The sequence below is a fragment of the Muscardinus avellanarius genome, assembly GCF_963383645.1.
Source record: "Muscardinus avellanarius genome assembly, chromosome: 8".
Taxonomy (NCBI): Eukaryota; Metazoa; Chordata; class Mammalia; order Rodentia; family Gliridae; genus Muscardinus; species Muscardinus avellanarius.
In genome coordinates, this window is record NC_137794.1 from 37,957,870 (window position 1) to 37,969,976 (window position 12,107).

The 12,107-nt window shown below is 39.4% G+C and overlaps 1 protein-coding gene across 1 annotated transcript in view; it reads left to right on the plus strand.

The window, feature by feature from the left end:
- Positions 1 to 11,685, plus strand: part of FILIP1 (filamin A interacting protein 1) — a gene marked incomplete at both ends in the record, with an annotated part of 274,463 nt that extends 262,778 nt beyond the window's left edge. The window contains one exon of the mRNA XM_080700607.1: positions 11,645 to 11,685. Within this exon, the coding sequence (XP_080556733.1) occupies positions 11,645 to 11,685 (41 nt within the window). The remainder of the gene's footprint in view (positions 1 to 11,644) is intronic.
- Between the last annotated feature and the right edge of the window lie 422 nt (positions 11,686 to 12,107).

Genomic DNA, 12,107 nt, shown 5'->3' on the forward strand with positions numbered 1-12,107 from the left:
GAATAAGCCGGGCGTGGTGACACATGCTTGTAATCCCAGGGCTTGGGAGGCTGAGACAGGAGGATCGGACAGGTTCGAAGCCAGCCTCAGATACTTAGTGAGGCTCTCAGCAACTTAGTGAGACCCTGTTTCCAAATAAAATATAAAATAGATCTGGGAGTATAGCTCGGAGGTAGAAAATCCCCTGGGTTCTACCCCCAGTACCACAAGAAGGAAGCAAGGAAGGAAGGAAGGAAGGAAGGAAGGAAGGAAGGAAGGAAGGAAGGAAGGACAGACAGACAGAAAAGAAAGAAAGAAAGAAAGAAAGAAAGAAAGAAAGAAAGAAAGAAAGAAAGAAAGAAAGATTGGTCTAGAGGTATAGCTCGGAGGTAAAAATCCCTGTGGGTTCCATCCCCAATACCATACACAAAAAAAGGAGGATCCCCAGTTTCAGACCAGCCTCAGCAAATTAATGAAACCTTCAGCAACTTAGTGAGACCCTGTTTCAAAATAAAATAGGCCTGGGGGTGTGTAGCTTGGAGGCAGAACATTCCTGAGTTCAATCTGCAACACCAAAAAAACCAAACCAAATGGCTGCAGCACATAAGCAGCCAGAATTTGTGTGTGTGTGTATGTGTGTGTCTATGTTTGTGTGTATGTATACAATGTAAATGTAGGGATTCTTCCTTGCTGAGCTAAGTAGTATACTATAAGTATGCTGTCTTCCTGCTTCTACTTTTCTCCCTACAAAAGAGTAATTCCCTTAATTTTTCATCTGCTTGGTTTTCTATGTATCTATCTTTATTTTTTCCAAATGCTCCATTAGATCTGCCAAATGCCTATCAGTAATTTTTCCAAACACTTAAACACATCAGCTTCATCTTTTCCTGGGAGGCATTCTTAGAGCTGCCCTCTGCCTCCCTCCTCCATCTGGCCCGGCTGCCCCTCGGCCTGCCGCACAGCTGTTGTCCTTTTGTCTAAGATGAATCTGTTTGCCCCAGTCCTGTCTCCTACTGCTTTCACCTATGTATGTTCCTCTCTACCTATGTGTTTTGAAGTGCATCTTCCAGTTGTTTCTAGAAAGAACCACTCCTTCAGTAACCTCTCAGGACCAAGCTCCATGCATTCTGGGACTAGGTCAGGGGAGGTGAGTTGAGAATCCATGTATAAAGCTCCCACATTCAGTCTGTGGCACCTGTTCTTGTGCCTAAGTCCAGAAGTTCTTAGGTCAACTTTTCCGGAAAATAAACCTCTGGTCTTTGGTAACAATGAGTTAGGCTATGCAATTTTCTCTTCATCTCAGGACATCTAATCTACCAGGCGTGGTGGCACACACCTGTAATTCTAGTGACTTGGGAGGCTGGGGGAGGAGGATTGCAAGTTCAAGGCCAGCCTGGGCAATTTAGTGAGAACCTGTCTCAAAACAAACAAATGAAAAGGTCTGGGGATATAGCGCAATGGTACTGTGCCCCTGGGTTTGATCCCCAGTATCATACACAGACACACAGATGCACACCAAGATGTCCATCTCTTTTGGGTCTCCTTTATCACGCAATGCTCTGCCTCAGTTTCCCTTTCTCGTTTTTCTTTTATACATACATGTTAAGTATTAGTGTCCCCCACATCTCTAGCAAAAACCACTCCTACTCTACATACTTGCTCAGATATGTCCCCCTGGCTGCAATTATCGCTTGTATGCTAACAACACTCAAACTTCTATCTCCAGCCGTGTCTCCAGCTTCATTCTGTACATCTCCAACTCTACTGTCTAAAACCCACTCTGGGCCGGATGTGGTGGCGCATGCTTGTAATCCTAGCGCTTGGGAGCCTGAGACAGAAGGATTGCACAAGTTCGAAGCCAGCCTCAGCCACTTAGTGAGGCTCTCAACAACTTAGTGAGATCCCGTTTCCAAATAAAGTATAAAATAGGTCTGGGAGCATAGCCCGGAGGTAGAAAAGCCCCTGGGTTCCACCCCCAGTACCACCAAAATAAATAAATAAATAAATAAATAAATAAATAAATAAATAAAAATAAATAAAAGCCACTCTCAACACCTCACCATTCCCTCTCCAGGGCTCTTCCTTCTCTTTTTATTCTCCAGCTCAACAAGGATCAGTTGATCCATCCTGTCACCCAAGCTAAAAGTACAGTAGCCGTGTAGGCTCCATTGTGTCCCTCAGCAAGAAGCCCTGCTTATTCTTTTTTTTTTTTCCAAACACACAGGAGTCAGATTTAGGATAGATATCAAGGAGAACATCCAGAGAACCACAGACTAGTACCTGAGAGACTGAAAAGATTAGAGCTGTAACCCAAGAGACTGGAGTAACACTCTCTCCTGCCACTAAAAGGCTGTGTCAACCCTGGCAAATCCGCTTATCTTGGCTTCTGGTTTAGCATTTGGCTATCATCTTTCGGGATTCTGGCATTCCCCCTTAGTCATCCTATGACATGCTGTTCTATTGCTTAGTGAGCAGCTTAAAGATGCTGCTAACACTAAGAACTGAAGATGGCTCGCTTCTCCGGATCATAGGTTTGAAGACAGCCTCAGCAAGTAGTGAGAGTCTCCTCAACCTAGTGAGACCCTGTTTCAGAATAAAAATAAAATAGAGCTGAGGATACAGCTTGGAGGTGGAATGCCTTCAGTCTCTACACTGATGCTAATGTTATATATGTGTCTGTGATGGACAGAATTGTAGTCAGAGCTAGTTGGTGCTGAGCCACACCTTAGGGATCAAGAGGATAGTTGTCCCTTTTACTAAAGAAGAGGAACGATAACAGAAAACCTCCCCCAAAATAAAAATGAAGCCGGGCGTGGTGGCGCACGCTTGTGATGCGCACGCTTGTGATCCCCGCGCTTGGGAGGCGGAGACAGGAGGATCGCGCAGGTTCGAAGCCAGCCGAGCTGGCATAAGAGACCCTGTTTCCAAAAATAAAAAAGTATAAAATAGGTCTGTGAGTGTAGCCCGGAGGTAGAAGGGCTTCCAGGAACCCCAGTACCACTAAAAATAAATAAATAAATAAATAAATAAATAAATAAATAAATAAATAAGAAAAAACAAAGAAAAATTCTGAGGCTTAGAGATGCCTAATTATCTCATTAATGATGAAGCCAGGATCAAAAATCAGTTATAAATCTAGCAGGGCACAGTGGTACATGTCTGTAATCCCAGTACTTGGGAGGCTGAGACAGGAGGATCATAGGTTTGAAGACAGCCTCAGCAAGTAGTGAGACACTCTTCAACCTAGTGAGACCCTGTTTCAAAATAAAAATAAAAATAAAACAGAGCTGAGGATATAACTTGGAGGTAGAAGGCTACTGGGTTAAGTTCCCAGGACCACTACAACCGCCACCACCACAACAACAATCAGTTCTAAATTTAAAAATAGATTTTAAAAATTTAGCATCAGTGTCCAGAAAAGTAGAACCTGAGCATGGTTGGTGCAAATATTTATCTACTTTTCACTTTTCTTTTCTTTGGGGAGAATAATCCTTAAGATTGAACCCAGGGACACTTTCTAGAGCCCCCCTCCCCCCCTTTGGAGATTGAGCCCAGGGGCATTCTACCTCTGACACACACACACAGCCCTTTATTTTGATTTTTTTTGTTTGTTTGTTTTGACAAAGGGTCTTGCTAGGTTGTTAAGAGTCTTGCTAAATTGCTGATGCTAATCTTGAACCTGTGATCCTCCTGTCTCAGCCTCCCAAATACTGGAACTTCAGGCATGTGCCACCACACCTAACCCAGCCCTTTAAATTTTTTGAGACAGGGCTCAAAATAAAATTTCCAAGGCTAGCCTCAAATGTGCTATCCTCCTGCCTCAGCCTCCCAAGTAGCTGAGAGTATAGACACATGCCACTAAGCCTGGCTGTACTAGTTTTTATTTATAGTTAATGTCATATATATATGAGGAAACTAGTTTTAATTAGCTCGTACTTGACAAATGACTTCTATACTGGAGATAAAGATTAGCTATCCTGAAAAAGAAGTTATTAGTCATAAGTGTGATTGTTGTTAACTCCTGTAACCTGGGAAGGTAATGGGAAGATTTGCACTGATGGTTGAGTGGGAAATGTTCTGGAAATAAGTACACAGCTCTTAGGTGGTTGAGAAATCCCAAGTGAGTTTATATCATCTGGTTCAAAAGTTTTCCGGAGCAAATGACAGAACTGATTATTGGAAGTATTTTTAATTAGCTGAGCTGAATCCGAAAGAAAGAATACAAGTCCAAGTCAACAGAGGATGTTTATTGAACTTCCTATTTAAAACAGATGTTTTATCAGAATTCTGATTAATTCCTGAATGTGATAATAACAGGACTGAATCCTGAAGCATTTTATAAAGATGAAAAACATAAAAGTAAATATATCTAGTACTTCTGCTTCTGAATGGAATATAGAATATAGGGTTTTTGTTGTTGTTGTTGTTGTTGTTGTTGTTGTTGTGTGTGTATGTGTGTGTGTGTGTGTGTGTGTGTGTGTGTGTAAATTACCCTGAGGACAGCAAGAAAGAAAAAGTAGCATATTCCTAAACTGGCTTGGTTTATTTCATTCATTCTTTCTTTGTGTGTGTGTGTGTGTGTGTGAGATACTAGGGACCAATTCTAGGGGTGTTGTACCTCTGAGCTATATACCCCCAGCCCTATTTTTTAGAACAGAGACTAGCGAGGTTGATGAGATCTCACTGTTTACTGAGGCTGTCCTCAAGCCTGCAATCCTCCTGTCTCAGTTTCCCAAGTACTGAGATTACAGGTGTGAGCCACTACCCCATCTGGCTTGGTTTTCTCCAGGCAGAGCTGCTGGTAAGTAGGGAGCCATGGGAACTGTGAAGCCTGCAAACTGATGCAGTCTCCAAGAGGAAATGGTTTCCTATGGATGAAGTAACCCTCCTTCACTGATGCAACGTCCTGCTATAAACTGAGCTCCCATTGTTGTGTCTTTGGGGTGTGAACTCAGAGCTAGGTATTGAAGTGATCTGCTCTAATGTACTAGTGCTGACCTTTAAAGTTCAGAGGGTTTGACAGAGTAAAAGTATGCATCACTTGAGAGGGAGATACTGACTTTCCAAGGAGTACATCTTTCTACTCCATAACCAAGGAGCTCTCCTGGAAAGAAACAAAATTGTAATTTGTTGTGAGGTCACCCCACTTTAGCACTCAAGAGACATTCTCCCCCAGACGTCTGCCCAAATCCTGTCTCATTGACACAGCTTTGAACTTAAATTTAAGTTGTCTGATGGGCCAGAAATTTTGAGATACCATGCACAGAGAGTAACTACATAGTAAGGTCAGAAATCAAGTAGCTAGTATAATGAAGAATGAACTAATAAGCTATATCATATCAAACTAATGGAATAATAACACTGTACTTAAATATGTTACCTGAAGTTTTTTTAAAGGAAAAACATCCAGCTAACACTTGAGAAAATATATTTTTATATATAGGAAAAAATGTATTAATGCATTTTGGTAAATTGTTAATGTTAAAAATATATAAAAATCCATATGTATATGACTATTCAGATTTAAGGATTTTTTCCTTCTGATTAGAAAAAAAGAAATTATGTTAATAAGTGCCTATATCAGAGAACCCAAAATTTAAGTGTATTTGTTACAATTTGCTGATAGAGGATGTAATTAACTATGATCCTTGGTCCTAAACTATTAAATGCTTTATAAATTAACAAATGTCATAAAAATATGTCCATAAAAAGAGAAAATTAAGCAGGATGTGGTAACACATGCTTGTAATTCCAGCGCTTGGGAGGCTGAGACAGGAGGATCGCGCAGGTTCGAAGCCAGCCTCAGCTACTTTGTGCGGGTCTTAGCAACTTAGTGAGACCCTGTTTCCAAATAAATTATAAAATATAGCTGGGGGTATAACCTGGAGGTAGAATGCCTCTGTGTTCCATCCCCAGTACTGCAAAAAAAAAAAAACAAGAGAAAATTATTACAGAAATATATTTGATTATACTGAAATCACTTTAAAGGCCCCAAATGACCTGTACTTAGGCCTTATTCTGGGATAAACGTAGAGTATGGGATATATTTTGCTGAGTTTGCAGCTTCAGTAGAAAGTAAACATTATTTTTTATTGTATTAAATTATAAAAAAAAAAAAACAGAAAGAGACTTTGGAATTCTGTCCTTCCTCCTTCTTTTGTACAGAAACATAGTGGCACTAATTTCCGAAGCATTAAATTTTTATCGGCAACTGTGAACTCCACAGCTGTGGTGTGTTTCTCTGTGTAATGAGTTTCTTCAAACAAACAAATCATATATGTTTGACTTTTTTCTGGTCATAGTGGCAAATACCTGTAATCTCAGTACTTGGGAGCTGAGATAGGAGGATCACAGGTTTGAGGACAGCCTCCGCAACATAGCAAGACAGCCTAATGAGATTCTGTTTCAAAACAAAAAATAAAAAGGACTAGGGTTGTAGCTCACAGGTAGAATACCGCTGGGTATTTTTGTTTCTTTTGTTTAATTTTGAAGCAGAGTCTTATTAAGTTGCTGACGCTTAATGGTGTAAAACATTTAGTTCTTACAGTTGAATGATTCTTAACTAAGTAAATTCAGCTGAGATTTGAAGAAAACATAGATAAGAAACTATAGATTTAATTATATGCTTGATATATTTTAATTAATAAGTTCTATCATTTAGATCTTATTGCACTATCTTTGGAAATGAGATATGTCTCCATGTATGTAAAACAAGATATTTTAGACATAATTGTATCTTTTTTCTTTGTCTTTTTCTTTTCTTTTCTTTCTTTTTTTTTTTTTGTGTGTCGGGGGGTACTGGGGGTGGAACCCAGGGGCTATACTCACAGACCTATTTTATATTTTATTTGGAAACAGGGTCTCACTAAGTAGCTGAGGCTGGCTTTGAACCTGTGAGATCCTCCTGTCTAGCCTCCCAAGCGCAGGGATTACAAGTGTGCACTACCACACCAGGCTAATTGTATTTTTAAAATAAAGTTTAGGATATAAATATTAGGTGCCATATTTTATTATTAAAGTAGAATTTATATACAATAACCAGTTTTTTGGCATTCTCAAGTATATCTGAGACATTCCAATTTACATATGAATTACCAGCATATGCATGGTGGTGCCTGCTTATAATTCCAGGATTTAGAATGCTGAGACAGAAGGATCTCAGGTTCGTGGCCAGCCTCAGCTACTTGGTGAGGCCCTCCACAACTTAATGAGATCCTGCTTCCAAAAAAAAAAAAAAAAAAAATAGGGCTGGGAGTATAGCGTGGAGGTAGAATGCTCCTGGGTTCCATCCCAGTACCACACACATACACACACACACACACACACACACACACACACACACACACACACATATACACACTTACCAGAATTACCAGTTTGCTAATTTATTTGTTGGTGGTACTGGGAATGGAATCCAGGATCATTCTACTTCTGAGGTACACCCCTACCCAATCTTATTTTTTATTTTGGAACAGGGTCTAAGTCGTCTCTGAGAGCCTCAATGAATTGCCGAGATTGGTCTCAAATCTGCCTTCCAAGTACTGAGATCACAAGAGTGTACCGTCATGCCCAGCTTGCTAATGTAAATAATGGATGTACCGATTGAACCAAGGCATTGTTTCTTCTATGTATAGACCCTTTGCCATATTAGCATTTTTACCAAACACTAATACTAAATACCTATTGCTATTGTGAAGATTGAAAAATGCTAAAGAGATTTAGATAAAATGGATAAAGAGAAGGCAACTCTTGGATTAAGAGGCTTGCATATTCAAGAAGAAAGAGGAAGGCACTGGAGTAGCACAAACTGTAAACCCTGTAAGAGATGTTAGAGGGTAGAATGCCCTCATTTTGTATCGAGGAGGCAAAGACACAAGAATTCTTTCTGAATTACTGAATTACACCTATAATAAGAATAATTCTGGATTCCACTTTTAAAATTTGTTTCCTATGCTTTTTAAACCGAGTCTAAAACGGAAGAAACTAGTTCTTTTCCTTCTTTGAGGCATACAGACATTTTTAAAGAAAGTGTTTAGTGAGAAAAACCACTTTAATCTTAGATTCTAGTTTTTATTTATTATCTTTTCATTATAATTTTTTTGCGGTACTGGGGATGGAACCCAGGGGCATTCTACCTCTGAGCTACACCCCCGGCCCTATTTTTTTATTATTTTGAAACAGGGTCTCACTGAGCTGCAAAGGGCCTCACTAAGTAACTGAGTCTGTCCAGGAACCACCATCCTCCAGTCTCTAGACTCTGTAATGTTTTAGTTAGTGCTTTCCTGTGTGTGCCTGAAGATTTGAACACTTTTTTTTTTGGTAGGGTAGAACCCAGAGGCTTTTCTTCCTCTGGGCTATACTCCCAGACCTATTTTATATTTTATTTGGAAACAGGGTCTCACTAAGTTGCTGAGAGCCTCACTAAGTAGCTGAGGCTGGCTTCGAACCTGTGCCATCCTCCTGTCTCAGTCTCCCAAGTGCTGGGATTAAAAGTGTGCACCACCAAACCCAGCTTGAATACATTTTTAAACTGTGTGTGTGTGTGTGTGTGTGTGTGCGTGCGCGCGAGCTATTGGGAATTGAACCCAGAGGCACTCTACTTCTAAATTATACTCCCGACTATTTTATTTCTATTTTGAAACAGTTTCTCACTAGGTTGATGAAAGCCTCACTACTTGCTTGAACCTGTGATCTTCCTGTCTCACCCTCTCAAATATTGAGATTACAGGTATGCACCAGCCCTATTTTATTTTTCATGCCCAGTTCATTTTTAGACATTTAAAGAAGTGAGTGTGTGTGTGTGTGTGTGTGTATATATATATATATATATATATATTTTTTTTTTTTTTTTTTTTTTTGCGGTACTGGGGATGGAATCCAGGAGCATTCTACCTCTGACCTACACTCCCAGCCCTATTTTTTTAATTTATTTTGTAACAGGATCTCACTGAGTTGCAAAGGGCCTCACTAAGTGGCTGAGGCTGTCTGCGAACCGTGATCTTCCCGTCTCAGCCTCCCAAGTGCTGGGATTACAAGTGTGTGCCACCACTCCTGGCTTCAGAACAATCTTTCAATGCAAAACAATGAAATAGTGTGTGTGTGTGTGTGTGTGTGTGTGTGTGTGTGTGTGTTTTACTGGAGATTGAATCCAGAGGCATTCTACCTCTGAGTTAATACCCCTCCAGTCTTAGCCTTCCAAGAACTGGTATTATAGCCTGTACCACCAGGCCCTGCTGAAATAAAATAGGGTTTTTTTTGTTTTGTTTTGTTTTGTTCTGTGTGTGTGTGTGTGTGTGTGTGTGTGTGTGTGTGTTTGGGGAGTGTGTGCCACAAGGGATTGAACCCAGGAGCATTTTACCTCTGAATTACCCCCCAGCCCTATTTTATTTTTCATTTTGAAACAGGGTCTCACTAAGTTGCAGAAAGCCTAAATTACTTCAACTGGTCATGAACCCATGATCCTCCTGTCTCAGACTCCCAAGTACTGGGATTATAAGTGTTTGCCACCATACCCAGTTTAAAATAAATATTTTTAAGGGTTTCTGCTATAGTAAAAATTTATATGTACTAAAAGCCTCATAGCCGGGCATGGTGGTGCCTGCTTGTAATCCCAGCATTCGGGAGGCTGAGACCAGAGGATTAGTCCCCCCCACCCCCCCAACAGCTTTAGCTACTAATCAAGGCCCTTTGCAACTCTGTTTCAGAATTAGAAAGAATAAACCGGGAGTGGTGGCGCACGCTTGTAATCCCCATGCTTGGGAGGCTGAGACAGAAGGATCACACAGGTTCAAAGCCAGCCTCAGCTACTTAGTGAGGCTTTCAGAAACTTAGTGAGACCCTGTTTCCAAATAAAATATAAAAAATGTCTGGGAGTATAGCCCGGAGGTAGAAAGCCTCTGGGTTCCACCCCCAGTACCACCAAAAGAAAAAAAAGAATAAAAAAATAGAGCTGGGAGTCTCGCTCGGAGGTAGAATGCCCCTGGGTTCCATCCTTGGTGCTGAAAAAAAAGGCCTCATAAAGTCTTCATAGCTAAATTTTCCTAAGTGTATGAGACATTTATATATTTCATTTTATTTTGCTTTCATCGGTTTACTCTTAAATAAGGAAAGGAATAAAAATAAGCAAAGGAATAAAAATATCTCCACCTAGTGGCCTTTCTGAGGCACAGTTAATGAAACCTAATTGAGAAACATTTTTTCCCCCCACAGAGGATGGTACATTGTACACATCTAGCACAGACCTTGTGATGTACTGTGATTTAATTACTGTTTCTTAGGCATTAACTATAAAGTATAAATAAAGTGTAAATAGCACAACATTTGGGGGGAGGGGAATTTGACAGGGAGGTAATTAAATTTTCAGATGGAAAAATTATCTGGGGCTTAGTTGTTTTCTTTCCTCTGCTTTGTATGATCTTAGCAGTGGTAGGACTGGCTATCTCTTTTTTCTCCCAGGTATAGTTCCATGCTGAGCACAGTGTAGAGCCTCAATAAATCATCTTTAATTATTAATTAAAAATAAATGTATTCATGAAGTCATAAAGAAAAAGATCAACCAAAATGATAAATATTAAATCTCTATATAATGGCTGGACTATTCTAATTACTATATTGATCTCATTTTTAAATTTTATTGGAATAAATTTATATCTAAAAGCATATACAGTCATGCAAAAAGACTCAGAAACAAAATAAGTCTCCTGGGTTTATTGACTTCTTAGGAACAGATAATGTCTCCTTATTAAAACTCAAATCCATGTACACAAAAAGATAATTAAAGGATGTGAAAAGTGTTCAGAACAAAAAGGTTAGGATAACAGAGAATACAGAAAATAGTCTATTTTCCTATTATGAGGCTTGTATATAATAATTACAATTATAGTATTTGTGTTCAGTTTTCTCCTGGGTAATACTGACCACATATACATACATACATACATACATACATACATACATACATATGTTTATGTATATATGTTCATATATAAAAAACATATATTTTTATTTATTTTATATTTTTGTATATATAATGCATATATACATTTTGTGTACAAACACACACACGCAACTCAGAGGTGCTTTAACACTGGGCTACACTCACAGCCCTTTTCACATTAAGACAGGATCCCAGCCAAGTGTGGCAGCACACACCTGTAACACCAGTATTTGGGAGGCTGACACAGGGAGATCCCAGGTTCTAGGCCAGTCTCAGTAATTCAATGAGCCCAATATAATTGAATAATTCAATATAGGGCTGGGGGTCTAGCTCCGAGGTAGAATGTCCTGGGGTTCAATCCCCACTATCAAAAGTTAAAAAAAAAAAAAAGAATCTTGCTAAATAGCCAGATGGACTTTGAACTTCTGTCTCTGCCTCCCAAGTACTGGGATTACAGGCCCGCACCACCATGCCCATTCCTAATATTGTTAAAATATTAGACATGCTTTCTAAAGGGCTTTTGGAGGTAGAACAGATTCACCAAAATAAAGAAGTACCCAAGAATAGCTAAGTACTGCAGGAGATGCTATTAGGATCATGTACCTGTTTTTGTTTTATTGTTTAACATTTATAGTCTTATACTAAAATGATGTGGGATTGATCCTTATATAAACTACCAATCTGAGTTTCAGCTTAATTAAAAGTGTTGTATTTTTCTTCTTTTTATAGAGAGTATCATCATTCACCAGTTGCGTATGAACTCCAGATGAGGTGGTAAACCAAGCACATACTGGGTGTGTGCACGTCCTCTGACTCCCTGTTGAATGGATAATACTTCTGTAGCCCTCATCATTACTAAGGTCCTCCATGCTACTGATTTTGACTGGAAATACTTTGTCTTCCAGTGATTTTTTTTGAGGATGTAATGTAAAAGCAAAAACATCCTTGCTGATAATATAAAAATATGTAGCAAGAGCAACTGAGTCTTTGTGCCAAGAGATATTTCTCCTTTTGCAAAGCTTTCAGGTCCACGGGCACATGCTATGTAATTTATTTTTATAAGACATTTATAATGTGATTTTTCCTAAAGTGTTTCTGTTTTCATAGTCTATGGCACATATATCTGTAGAATACACTGTCAGTTCTTCAGACTGTTGGTACTGTTGCATTCAAAATGGTAACCTTTTCTTTT